General features: G+C 40.6%; 1 protein-coding gene across 1 annotated transcript; it reads right to left on the reverse strand.

The window, feature by feature from the left end:
• Positions 1 to 201: 201 nt before the first annotated feature.
• Positions 202 to 8,556, reverse strand: STRAP (serine/threonine kinase receptor associated protein). The gene is made up of 10 exons (XM_082308693.1): positions 8,329 to 8,556; positions 7,050 to 7,185; positions 6,213 to 6,294; positions 5,878 to 5,950; positions 5,192 to 5,288; positions 3,673 to 3,810; positions 2,979 to 3,115; positions 2,094 to 2,243; positions 1,480 to 1,545; positions 202 to 1,144 (listed from the first exon to the last, which is right to left on the reverse strand). The coding sequence occupies exons 1-10, from the start codon at positions 8,438 to 8,440 to the stop codon at positions 1,083 to 1,085; spliced, it is 1,053 nt and encodes a 350-aa protein (XP_082164819.1). The 5' UTR covers positions 8,441 to 8,556; the 3' UTR covers positions 202 to 1,082.
• Between the last annotated feature and the right edge of the window lie 6,150 nt (positions 8,557 to 14,706).

Consider the following 14,706-nt stretch of genomic DNA (forward strand, 5'->3'; position numbering starts at 1 on the left):
AAATGCTAAGCTTCAATTTTCTAAGATGACAGCATTACTGTACTCTTGGGAAAAAATCCAAAAGAACAGTAAGGACAAGTATGAACATGAAAAAAAATAAAAAGGTCTATGAATAAATGTACTTCTGTATAACTTTTCTCCTTTCCATACAGAATGCATTATGTAAACCTTTCAGCATAACATTAAAGGAAGTGACAAGTGGAATAATGGCAATATTTTCTTTAATGAAGAAAGTATGATTTGTAACCTTGAAAGAGTAACTTTTTTTATCCAGTCTGGAGGACTAAACCCAAGCTTTATACAGATTCATAGCCAACCTCTGAGATTTTCATGTACAACCAAGTATTTCAGGCAGCATGTTTAATTCAGTTTTCACTGGTTCTGATTTTAGAGGCTCACGTTTACATTCAAACTTTAAAGAATAAAAAGACACAGAGCTTACAGATCAAGGAACTTGCCACCCTCTGTACCAACACTGAAACTTTTGTACTGCATTCCCTCTGTATAGTACAAAACCAAGATGCTAGAAAGGATTACATAATTAACTTGGTTGCTTTTCCATTCCATGAACCCAATGCTCAACAGTTAGATACGAGTTTTGAGAGGCGTTTTATTTAGACAACTGAAAACAGTTAAACATTCAGAAGCAGCGTACAATGAAACAAAACCCAAACCAAATACTTTTAGTACCTAATCCCTTCTTTTCAACCAAAGCCAAATTTTCCAACTTTCAAGAAAAAGAAAATGGGTAAAAGCCATTGTATCTCTTCTCCATAATAAAGAAAACACACTACAATGAGTCTAATTGAAATTGGAGAGACTGGATCTTGGCTTGCACACGTCTTTGAAAAGACAGTAGGCAGTTATGCTAAAAAGATAGCAAAACTCTACTACTTGTCTTTTTTTTTTTTTTTTGGATACTCAGTTCTCTTACAGACAACACCTAGCCAGTTCCACCGCATTCTCATCAATTACTGCCCATCTTTGCCTTATGTAGAGAGTGCACTCTGGAAGGCTGCTGTTTATCACTGTTCACTTGATTTAGTCTCGTACGTCCATATGCTGCGTAACAGTTGCAATAATCAGGCCTTAACTTCAGGAGTTGAGCTGTACACCGCATCTGAGTTTTCAGAGGCAAGATCTTCTGCAATTAAATAAGAATGGTATTATTTAACTTCATCTTAGATATATGAACCAAAGCAATGTTGCAGGGATTGCTTAAAGACCAGTTCAGTTTGTTTTTCCATTTAACCTGATGCAGTTATTCTACCTTATCTGTTCAGTCTGCACAGCTCTAGTCACTAGTCTGACACTTACCACATGGTCATTTTCAGGAAAACACACTCAAAATCTTTTGCGAAGAGTGAAAAATGCCAGAAGGTACTTGGGGAAAACTACCTCTTCCATACTAAAGAATGCTACTGTCTTGACTGATCTTTTAACACTTGCTGAGTTGAAGCTGGACGTTCAGTGCATTACCTATTTCCTCCTCTGCAGTTCCTGGAAGGGTGGTCCTTGCTTTTGCTGCTTCTGCATTCTCCTCTTCTGTAGAGAGGGAGGAGGGAGAAAAACAAACAAACAAAACAGTCAATACCTTCAGTTCCCCCCACTCACCTTAATGAAAAAAAAAAAATCCACTTAGTGTTGAGGAGGAAGAGTTGGGTAAGCAATCCATTAATGAATACTCACTTGCAGTTTTCTAGACATTGCTCCCCACCCCCCAACTTTAGAGAACCAAAATAAAATATAAACTAAAACTATCATCCACACTTCTTTCTATAGATTCTTATATCTTCAAGATTTATAAAAGTGGTATTTCTTATTTTTTGCTCTATAAAATAAAAATACATCAGACTATTTGCTTATATATCCACAAAGCATCTATATTCAATAAGCTTACAGGTTTGAAGTTAATTGCTTAAATGACAGCTACAAAAGTAAATCCTTAAATTTAACAGACTTGAGTGGATAGAGACCCTCGGACAACAGTACAGGTACTGTAGGAAATTCAGATGTTTACCACTTATGATAGATATTACTTAAAAAGTACACACAAAGCAGCCAAGTTTCACCAGGAACAAGCGCACACTTACCAGGAACCACACACTTCCAAAGACCATAGGTTTTCCCTACTGTTGTCTGCCACAGCCTTAGTGTACCATCCTCAGAGCCACTTGCATATAACTCTCCGTCAGGGCTAAATCTCACACAGTGAATTGGACCAAAGTGTCCTTTGTAAGATTCTATAAGAGAACACATCAAGACTATTAATTTAAAATTCCAGTCAACAACTGAAATTAATTAGTAAAAACTGATCAGAAGAGAAAAAAATACTGATGGGAGGCACTTTCTCAGTATTTAACTTCTGACACAAAACAAAGCTCCTATTAACTGGTATCTCAGCCATCTCTAATTTAGGTAACATATTAATGTTTTATTAACTGCAAGAAAATAGGTGTTAGTTATTCTAGGCAAAACTACAAAGCAAGCCAGTAGCGTGGGGCACACATGCTCTGTCCCTCTGCATACATACAATTTAAAACAAGGACAGGATCAACCAACAAACTTAGAAATACACTTTTTTAAAATATATTTGGCCAACTAACAAGAATACAAACATATCACATTTTTCATAAAAGCAAGTAGCTGCAACTCATTAGACATATTTAATGAATGCTATAGTATGACACTTAAGTTAACATACAGCCTGGTATTGCAGCAATACAAGATGTCTTAACTTTTTTTTTTTTTTTAAAAATAGGTACAAAGAGCTGTTTAATGGAGGCTTTAATTAGTTCCAGAAGAGTAACGTTAGGTATACTGAGATAAAGGCTTAACTGATAATATACCTTTTCATCCTTTTGCGCAGCATGCTATGCTAAGACCTTATTTGAATACAAGTTTCATTTATTAGTCATTATGTCATTAATCTAATACCCATTTCAGAACTCATTTTTGATTGTAGAAGACAAACATACCTAATTCTTCTCCTGTATTATAGTCATATTTATAGAGTTTAAAATCTTCACCACCTGCAACCAAACATTCTTTCGCAGGGTGAAGTGATGCAGAATTGATTGTAGCAGGTGCTTCAAATGATTTAATCTGCTCTAGACTGAGGGGGAAAAGTTTGTTAACAAAGTTCATAAAAAAGATCCTGAGAGCAAAGAAACTGTGATTCTACAAATCACAACTGCTTTTAAGAAAAACAGAAGACACCCACAAACAATTTCTGAAACAAGTTTTAATACTTGCAAATCACGCTCATCAAGTTAGAAACGAGTTCAGAATAAACAAAACAAAGGGCTCACATTTAGAACTACTTTCTGGAATATGTTTAAGCGTGTAACTTGCTCTCTTAAGACATCACAGATATGTATAAATAATTAGTTCTCTGAAAATCACTGAACTGAACCCTGGCTGAAACTTATTTAACCACAATTACAATTAGTGTGAAATACAAAAATGGCAGTCTAGTATCTTATAGACAGTTAGGGTTCACTGTTTTAGAATAGGGTAGTTGTTTCACACTCTGCCTCTGACAAGATGGCAAGCAAAGATGTCTACTGATACCAGTTCTGACGACTTGGTGATTTTGGCCTCGTACAGTCAGTTTTTACCCACAAGCAAGCCCATTACTCAACCTGTGAAAATTCTCTGTTTTGGACTCACGTTTCTGCACTATGAAAAGCAATAGTCTTCCCATAGGTTATCACAAGTATCTGTCCTTCTGGAACATACTCCATGCTGCTCACTGACATCGCAACATTTAGTGCCTTCACTTCGGTCATGGTACTCCGGTCCCAGAGGCTTAAGAGGAAACAAAAAGGAAAAAAAAAGACTCCCAGATTACTTCAGCAAACCAAACAATTTTCACCTCCCATCCATGGCAAGATTTGGATCAAAAAAGCCACCTAACAAAGAATGTGGTTTGATTCCACAGGTACTTTGGATTTTCAGCGGCATCCTTACCTTAAAACTTTGCCAAGATGAGAATGAAGACATGCTCACTTTAAAATACTGCTACTTTTGAAGCTTAATGCAACAACATTAAATGGTACACATACCATTTAACTACTCAAAGATTCTCTTAGAGATTAAAAACCTTGTTGTAAGTCTCCTGAGCAACAGAGCTTTCTAAAAGCAAGACCTGAAGATTCCGTTCTGCCTTTATACCTCACAAGGCAAAGAGGTACTAATGCCAATTTATACAAAGAACAGAGATTCATTTAAGACAATATAGTTTTCTATCTAGGGGTGCAAGAGCTATCTAAACAGAAAAGAAATAAAATTGTTTTGCTATAACAAATAAGAATCTTAATTCATAAGCTGACTGCTGCATTTCTATTTTCAGAGAAAAATAAACAAGACTAGGCTCTTGCCTAGCTTGAACACTAAGAAACTGAAAAGAACTAGAGCTGAAAAGGAGACTACAGGGAAGTTGCACCATCGTGACATCACCCTCCCATCCTTCCTTCCACAAAGGAGAAAAGACCATTCTATTTCTCTCTCCTTTGTGCCATAAATATAAGAATGGTGAGACAGCTAGGCATGAGATGGCACTGGTCATTATCAGCCAGAAAGCTGAGGAAGCAGCAAGGCACATTGCTCATCTTTTCTGGACAGCAGAGCTTGAGGAAGGGTCTTTGTCAATTCATCTCCCCAGAAGCCAGGTTCGTCTAGGTTTCAGCACATCTCCTACCAATTGGGCATAAAGTAAACAAAACGCTTAACTGTAACTGGATGAGCCATCTTATAAAAACACTAAAGCCTACTCAACTTATCAGCATGGCAGAGAAAGAGCGCTATGTCTACCAGCAGTGCACGGTTTCCAGATACTCCTTCCAGTCCCTGGCTAGTCTATGCCTTGTGCATCTTTCAAGGCTGGATTGCAGAATAAATTCATCTTCTCTAGGATTATGAAAGGCATAAATTTATTCGACTATGGGGTTCTCAAAGACCACCTTTTCTTATCAGGGAGGATGCGCTTATGGGGTAAACTAGAATATTACAATAGTTACGTCTCTAACAGCATAAGAGAACCGTATTAGGCATGCAGCTATAATAATCTAGGATCAAATAACCTGTGTTACTTATATCCTTTACCAAAAAACATAATTGTCTTCTCACATAGATTATGACAATAAATAAAAGTGAGCTTCTTAGAAAACTGGAAGTTAATTTTTCTTACCGGACAGTTTTATCATCAGCTGAAAGAATCTGTTTGTCATCACTGCTCCATAAAGCCTTTTTAATGCCAGAAGTATGTCCACTGACAACATCAGGTTCTTAAAATAAAGCCAAATATTTTAATACATATAAGAAAATGAAATAATGTCATGCAGCAGCTTGGGAGCTTGCTTAAGTTATATGGATTTTCATTTACTAGAAACTGCAAAATTACTTCAAGCACTTATGACTTCATTTGTAGCTCTTATTCCAGGAACAAGATAAATGTAAACTGGGTATCTGATTGCCTAAATTTAAAAAGCTTCACTAGTTTAACATCAAGGTTCTCTAGCTTCATATCAATCATTAGTAGTTCAGTATCAACAAGAATTTAAACAAGCTTAAATATGTGGAGTCTTTTTTCTTTCAGATGACTAAATTTTAATTAATTAGACATATTTCTAATGAATCTGTGTTGAACTGAAACATGCTATCCTTGAAGTCTATTCTAGATAAACTCTAATTCACTTGCAAAAGCGTAAACTTAAAACATACAGATTATCTTACTCTAGCAAAAGGTTATAGACACTACATTTGTAAAACAATCCTTAACTTTGTCTTTTGTGATTCATAACAGAAAGTAGCTCTTATTTTCAGAATTTTCATTTAACTCCAAAAAACAAGAATCAGTTCTAAAAGCAGACTCACCTGCTTCTGGTTTGCTCAAGTCGTAGATACGCAACAGTTTATCTTGTCCACCTGTTAACAGATAATTGCTATCCTGAAACAGAAGTTATAAAGGGTCAACTCTATTTTGAATCAAAATACCAGCCTTCATCTGTGAGTCTTAAAAAAACAGTTCTTTCTCTTGGACAACCTCTAACATACTTATTACATTTAAGTTACAATCTTAAAAACCAGAAGCAGTATGCTAAATTATTTGCCTGTTAAGATACACACGTAAAAAGCAGAAAAGTAACTAAAAGCAAAACATACTCAAGAGCTTACTTCCCTGGTGAATAAGGTATAAAGGTTTTTCCTACCTGTGTAAAATCCACACTTTTGACAATGTGTTTGTGAGCCAATGTGATTAGTTCATCGCCTGTCACAGCATCCCACACTTTGCTAAACAGCAAGAGAAAACATTTAAATTTTAGTAGCACCAGGACAAATCAACCTGAACAGTCAGATTAGTTTGTAAGCAATCTTTTCTGACACCATCATAACATTTTATCATAAATGCTACATTCTTGTAAGTTATAACCCAGTTAGTCAATGAGACTACTTCATATGCTTTTACTAAAGCTTTTTTTTTTGTACTATCACACTATTTTCCTTTATCCGCTTCTTCAGGATAGAGAAGAATAATTAGCATTTTAGTTTTAAGACAAAGGCAGTGCTCTGCAACTTAATAGAGATTGACCTCTACTAACAGGATTCAACTTGCCAACTATTAATATATGCTGCAAACAGCACAAACAAACAACAAAAAAATCAAAGAAATAATTCACTAGAATTTTCACAAGAGTTTTCTTGTAATAAAAAGAGGCTAACTAGTAGAAGCAAAATAAAAATCACTCTTTCAACTCTGCTATAACTACAGTGCCAGAGATTAGAGCTACATAGATATGTATTCTAGCAAACCAGGATGGTAATTAAGTACATTTATCAAGAAGCAATCATAGTTGTTCATCATGACAGGACTAACTGTAGCTGCTTTCAAGAACCTAAAAGTCTAGGTTTTAATTTGGCTAGCCATAAATAAGCAAACAATTATGAAAGAAGAACAAATGAATCAGTAATTTACTACAGCTGCATGTCACCAAAGGGTACTATAGACTAAACGAAAATACAGACTTCAAAGACAACTAATCACTTACGCTGTAAAATCTGCTGCTGCTGTAGCTGCTTTAGTGGCATCCGTGTTCAAAGTGGCACCCCAAACAGCACCTTTATGACCTAGAAATGTGCCAATCCAGTCTCCTGTGTCGCCCTGACGCAGCATAGGCTTACCATCTTCAAAAAAAACCAAAACCAATATTCAGGTAACATGATAAAAAAGGAAGCTGTTTTTAAAAAACGACCCCCTTGCACCAGCATGTGGAAATAGCGCATACTTTCTGAAAGTATTCTTTGTAAAAGAGTTTAGCTGAAGAGCTTAGATATGCAGCTGCACTTGCTGCAGGCATCTAAAACCGTACAGACATTAAAAAAAACACTCCAAATGAGATAAAAGTTTTCTTTAGGTTTGTGTTAAGATAGAAGGGACATAGAAAAGAGAACTTTAAGTTTTATTTTTGTTCAAGTCTTCTTCAGGCAGGTTTGTTTTTTTACTTTGCAACAGTATTTTCAGACTAACAGTACTCAAAAATAAGTCTTGTGATTGTAATCAGATACATTTAAAACATATACAGAGATGTTGTAAAAATGAAACAGAAATAGAAGGCTTTTCCTGTGATTATTTTTCCTGGGAGGCTATCAAAAAGTTGTTCACACAAGAAGATGTAGAGCTGAACTGGAAGCACTCCAAGGCAGAAAGAAATGTCCTTTAAACTTATGAACACATACATAAAATTAACATGTACACGTATGAAGGGGAAAGGCTGGTCACATAACGAGAAGAGCGTTCTCATGGGAAAGGGGGTGGACGTCATCATTCTACGTCCAGCAAGGCGGCTGCCCTGGTTAAACGGGAGCTCATTTTAAAATCTACAGCACACGTGCACAGACGATAGAAACGGGCAGTTTTAGAAACAGACCCTTCCGAGGCTTCCTCCCCCGCCCCCGGTGCGGATCCAAACCGAACGCATGCGGGCTGTGGTACCCCCCGGGCTAACCCCGTAACGAAGCACCGCCAAAATCAGCTGTCGGCTCCCTCCTTCATTCGGCAACACCCTCAGCCGGTACTCCCCTACAAGCGCCGGCGTTTCACTGGGCGAACGTGGCACCCCGGCGCAGCTGCCCCGCCGAGCCCCGGCCGCTCGCCCCGCTCCCGCCGCCGCCTCCCGCCCGCCCCGGCACCACCCCCCGCCTCGGGCAGGCGATGCGCGGCCTACGAGCGGCGGGGCGGCCCACCCCCCGCTCCCCGCACCCCCGCCCCGGGGGCCAGGGCACCCCCGCCGGGCCGGCTAAAACAAAGGGGCCGCCGCCCCCGCTCACCCTTGCAGGCGCTGATGAGGAAGTAGCCGTAGGGGGTGACGCCGCTGAAGGCCAGGTCCACCACGGGCCGCGTGTGCCCGGAGCAGGTGAGCGGGGTCTGCCTCATGGCCATGGCGGCGGCGGGGAAGGGGGCGCGGGGGAGCGGCGGCGGGGCGGGCGCGCACGGAGCCTGGGAAGGGACACGAGTCCCCTGCGGCCGGGCAGGAAACGGCGATCGCGGCGGCGGGGGAGGAAATGACGGCACGGAAACGTCTTCCGAGCGGAAGCTACGTCAGCCGGCGGGCGCGCAGCCGGAAGCGCTGCCAGGCGCAGGCGCAGGGCAGGGCGAGGCAGGGGGGGGCGCCGGGCCGGTGGGCCTCCTCGCTTCCCCCTGCCGAGCGGGGCCTGTGCCCGCCCCGCGAGCCCCTCGTAACGGCCTCGGCCACCGCGGCGTTCCCCGTGGGTGCCATAACCGCGCCCTCTTCCCTCATCCCAGTTCCTGAAGAAATCGTGCGTTACCGACCCTGGGGTGGGGTCCGGGGCTCCTCAGTGTTCCTTGATTTTGAGTAGGAGCGCTTCTGCAGCGCTTCCCGGCCCGCCCCGGCCTTGTGCTTGCTTCTCAGTAGTTGGGGCTCCAGATCAATTGATGTCAGCGCTGGCAGGGACCTGCCCCGCTCCCCATGCCCAGCCCCTCCCCAGTTCTTCGTGCCCCCGCGGGTGCTCCCCTGCTCCCTTCAGGCTCCCAAGCCACCAGCAAATTAATCCTGCCCAAAGGCAGCACAGTTTTTTCTGCAGGGCTGGCTCCCCTCATGGCTCACTGTGGAACGCGACCAGCCTTTCCAGCCCGGGAGGCGGTGGGAAGGCGGACTGAAGGGGATGTAGGGATCTCGGGATACATAAGCAGCACCCACATGGGTTTGCATAAAAGACAGGGGAGCCATGCTGATGGTGGTGTCTAGACTTGCCCTTGGAACCACCTAAAGAGCATTTGAAGGTGTGTCAATAGCCTTACTGAAAAATTAGGGAAGTGGTGTTTCTCTTCTTACAACAGGCTAAAAAATCAGAATGGTTGATGGTTACTCATCTCCTTTTTCTCCTCCAAGTCTTAGAACTAGAAAAAACATTTAAATCGTCAACAGATAATTGAAGTTTAAGGTAACTTCACTCTCCCACAGCTTCTCTTTAAAGGATAGGCGCCATATTTCAGTTTCTGACCTTCTGGTGTTTCATTCATCATCCCAGAGTTCTCAAAAGCAATTCCTAAATGACTTTCTAATTTCATGACCAATTTCCATGCATACTACCACTGTGGGTGACGCTTCCAGTTTTTCCACACACAGCCCCAGACTACCACACAGACCTTCTCAATGTCTTTAAGATTTTCTGGACTTTTTTCCTAACAGTGGTACCAGTCTCTCAATGTGCTTTGACATAGGCCTATAGGTGAATCTAGCAACTCTCAGACTACAGAATATAATCATGGGGAATTCAAATGCATTTCTGAGAGCTTTTAACATAACATTAAAAGTCACACTGAAATAAAACTCCCAAAATGTGTGTTTCCCTTGAAAAACTGTGACTGAAGAATTATTTGTATTTTATCTCATTCTTGGGAATACTTTGAGAGCTTAATGTATAAAATATTTTTATTGAGCAGATAAAACGTCAGAGTGCAAAAGTCAGATGCAATGTTATTATACTTTACATGATAGCAGTGTTTCCAAAATGTCGTGGTATATTAGGCTTAGTATTCTAAACCTTACGTTGATGTTCTCTATTTGTCCTGTTCCTTGTCATTTTTTTTCTTCGTTCCTAACTGTGTGTCTGTTTTTGTCCTTAGTAGAGCCATTGCAAGCCAAAAGGTACATTTATAGGAATGGGGCAGAGACTAGGTGGACAGACAGATGGAGATCCCTTATCTAAGTTTGTATTTAAAACAGGACTAAGCAAAAGATTTATCACTTCTACATTTACTTTTTTCAAAGCCTAATATAAACATAGAATTGTGTCTCCTAGTTAGCAATGCTGCTTGGGTTTGCATTTTAAATCCCTGTTCAGATAACTGATGTTATAAACTTTTTGAGTGAAAAAAACCCCTAGGGGTCAGTAAAGATAAAAACTTAGCAGTAAGTTTAAGTTACCGACTTAAAATTCAGTATTGAGGAATGGAAAGAAAGGGAATATTGTCTTTAGGGAAGTTTACTTTTCATGATTTCATAGCTTTGATTGATTTTGTCTTCTATTAAATTGGAGCGTGATTGTCCACCTGCACAAAGCAACAATATGACGTCCACTTAGGAAGACACAAAATCTACAACAGGCAGACAAAGGCAAAAATATTTCTAATTTGCCAGTAGGTAGCTAAAAATCATGGAGATGTGAAACCTGTAAAATCCAGACTATATTAAAAATTCTACTAGGCCGAGCAAAACTATAGGGTAGTATTAGGAATTAAGTTTTTCATGTGCTGCAGGAACATGAGAAGTCTAGTAAGGAACACGTTGGGTGTCACTAAAGCCAGATCCTTCAAAAGGGACTTTGATGCCTACTGTGGGACCTAGGCAGACGTTCGGCATCATGCTGCCAACTGCTGTGTTTCATCCTGAGGAAAATAATTGTACTGGGTATAAACCTGTGGATTGATTGTCACCAGGTATTGCCCAGTTTTATAAAAGTTATAACTCTGCCAGTAGATGGACTTAGTGTAAGCATGTAGATGATTACATGAGGACTGATCCCACATGGTGCCCGTTTCTGCTTCCAGCGGTTGGTACTTGATTGATTCCCAGTTAGAGCCTGGCACTTCCCCGCTGGCCCCAGCCACAGCCTCCCTGGCCTCATTTCCCACCCGCTCACTCCCCTGTACTGTGCCAGACAGTGGCTTCCAGAAACTAACTGTTTTTTGCCTTCAGCACGAAAGATGTTTCCATTCCTATGTACAGTAATAGTACAGCCACATGGCTGGACAAGAAGTATAGGAATTAGGCCTCTAGAGTCTAGATTTAACAGTGATACAGAATGATATGACTTCTTAAACTGCAATTTTGCGAAGCAGGGGGACCTTTATTATCTTTGGGAAACATGATTAAAGACATACAGAAATAATACTTAAAATAAAGCTATCTACATTTTTTCTTAAATCTAATCTTTACTACCGAGACACAACATAGTATATAATTGAAAGTCTCCAAAGTTTGTCCTAGGCCTAACTCAGGATACATCATGCATAATTCAGTCAGCCAGTTTGTTTAGCAGCAGTCTCAGACTTTTTTCCTTTTACTTTCTGGGGTACATTCTGCATCGCTAGCCCAACTCCAACGAGAAATTTCTAATGCAGCATTTCTTAAACTGGGCATGAGGAGGGGAAATACTACCATGAAGCATGTTTGCAGTTGGGGAAGGAGAAACACTTTGCCGTGGAGCCACAACAAGTGGAATGAGAAGTGTGTTCTGGAGGAAGTGTTTCAAACAGAAGCAAGAGCAAGGACGAGAAGGGAAGGGGCCAAATACAGACAGAGCAGGAGCAAAAGGAGATGCTGAACTGATCTGGCATTGTCAGCGAGCTCTTCCTGAAGAGCAACATCCTAATGCGGTCATTTCTATCAGGCACGCTGCCCCTGCTTGTGTTCAGAGCTGCTGTTTTCCTCTGTTGGAGCCTGACAGCCACTGGCCCTGGCTGCAACTCCTCTGGCATTTCTCCCGCCATCGCCCTCCTCTTAGCTCCCTAGGATCATCTCCATTTAAATGTTTATTCCCCACAGTTTGAAAATCTTTGATTTAGAAATACACTAACTCTGTGCACTCAGGCTAGATTACTTTTAGTACAGAGATTGTTAGAGAAGCTGGGAACTGTGAAACAGGCCTCAGTTTTTCAGGAAAGTCTAGAGAAGGTACAAGAAAGAAGGAAAGATGGAAAAAATGGTTGCTTACAAATGAAAGCCGAGCAAGCTTAAAGTAAAACTACTGAGGTTTTTTTTTTGTTTTAGCCAATGTGATTATATATTAGACTCCAATAACATTACAAAGATAAGAAATGTCATTAAAACATTTTTATTCAAAGTTTTGTATTTATCTATTTATTATCAAATTAACTGTCTTGTAGTGTTAAATAAATATTCGTCAACCCCAACTTGTCAGGAAGTAATCAGGGACTGGTAATCATACGGAATAATTCACCCCATTACTGCACAGAATGACAAGTATGCCAGTCATAGGTTATAAAGCACCTGGGCAAGACTCTCTTTTACTTAACACTTATAATTCAGAGTGTCTGCTTGATTAAACAACATCTTTACACAGCCAGTGATTGAATTTTCTCGGAAATTGTTGCTGAAGATGAATAAAGCTATCCTAGTGAAGGTCATGATTCTAGTGCTTTGATTAAAATAAATCAAGCAGACATTGAATTAAGTAGAGGGTGTTCGGTATACATATTTACATTTCCAAAGACTCCTTTCTTCTCATGTCATGTTAAATATCATAGCTGGAAATACATTCTCTTGCCACTGAGTGGAGCTCCTTACATATTTGTTAGTCCGTTAACTCTCCAGCTGAGAGCTTCTACTGCGATATGACTTACCGATGGTTATTTCAGCTTGTACCTGGCAGCTTTGTGGCTCAAGAAGTTACTAGATGCTTAGTTCTCTAAAATGAATTGGCTAACTAGGTAAATGGAAATCTCCAGGTGCCACAAGAGACAGCAGCAGGGCAGCCCCTTTGTTAGTGGACCTCGCATATGAGTTCTTTTAGTGTATTGCAAGTTTGAAACCGTCCGTGTAATCTGTAGGCACGTTGATGCTCTTTACCTCTGTTAAGTTTTTCTTTGGAGAAATGTCCCCTACTAATTGGTATAGCGAATTTGGCGGGGGGTGAGGGGTAGGGGAAGGAATAGCTGTTTGCTGAAGGATGATGTGTTACAGATGCTGTGTGCAGATATGTGAGAGCGATTGCAGAGCATGTTGCTGTGTTTTCACCAGGGGAATAATTACAACTGAGTGTCAGCCTTGAGCAGTCAATTATCACTGAGTAGAGTAACAAGATGAAAGATAAAAGGCAGATGTAATCATATTTCACAAATAATAGAACAGTGTGCTTCAAGTCAAGGAGTCCTTTCTAGATCATCCTTTCATAGCAGGTGATCATATTTTTTCTAGTTACATGCAATTTCTCATCACATAGATCTAGGGAATGTGAGGGCTGGACCACGGGCACTCTTCAGTTGGGTATGCATGGTAGTGAATAGAGGCCAAGTTTGTGTGTGTTTAGTTCAGTTTGTGTGTGAATAGAGGCCAAGAGGATTAGACAGGGAAATCGGTTGTAGAGGAATCAGGAAGAGTGTGAAGAGGAGTTTGAGCCAGCAGCAAGGAAGAGAAGTGGTTTAGTACGAGAAACGTAACACATGGAAGCTGGATAATAAGGGAAACAGGAGACTTACCTCAGAGATCAACTGTGTGCCTCATAGTGGGATTTGTACCTTTTTTTCTCCATCTCTTCAGGTGAGGTCAGATGTAAGATCACTTCTTTAATCACCACCTTAGTGTTAGGATTGCAAAAGGATTTCCTCTTCTGAGAAGAATGATGTTGCTAATGTTTTCTGTATGCAAGACCATCAGGAGCCTTTCCATCTGTCTGGAGGGCAGGGATCAGGCACATTCGGAGCACGCACCAACCATAGAGTCATTAAACCAATAAGGGATATTAAAAATTGTTTAATCTTTGCTACAGTAGCTTCTCTGTTCCTCAGTCTTCAGGTCCCATTCTGTCTTTTGAAAGGGAAAAGTTGACAGTGCTGGCCAGATAGAGAGGAGAGCTATAAAGAAAAGAAATGACAAACTTTAAGTAGCCAGTGTTTTCACTGAAAAGCTGAGCCACTGCAAAACCAAAGAGGCAACAGCTGAAGAAATGATTAAAACAAAAACAAATCCAAGAAAAGGAAGTGCTTCCCCAAATTCTAGCCAAATGTTCTCAGAATACAGAGTTGCTAAAGTTAACCCTCAGAAAATAAAGGAATGTAAAGTAAATGTACACATATTCAGGGTTTAAGCTGAAAGATGTAAAGACATTTGGGAAGCCCAGACAGGGTCAATGTCAACTCACCTAGAGAGGAACGTACAGCGTGTGTGTGTTCCAAAATCCTGTACAAGGACTCTGCTCAGTCCATCCATTTAACAGTATAGAATGTTGCAGTACGTCAATGCATGCGATATGCATTTATAGAAGGAACAAAGGTCCATGAATAGTGTTATAGCAGCTCACACAAGGCTTGGTGGGATAGGCGATCTTGCAGTGTTAACAGGGGATATGGGAAGGGGAAATGGAGAGAAAGATACACAAGTCTGTTCCCATGCTTAGAGTTCTTGTAACCAAGACAAAGTGAAGCAGCTAAGTTACAGGTATTAT

Source organism: Platalea leucorodia (genome assembly GCF_965183815.1).
Source record: "Platalea leucorodia genome assembly, chromosome: 4".
Classification (NCBI taxonomy): Eukaryota; Metazoa; Chordata; class Aves; order Pelecaniformes; family Threskiornithidae; genus Platalea; species Platalea leucorodia.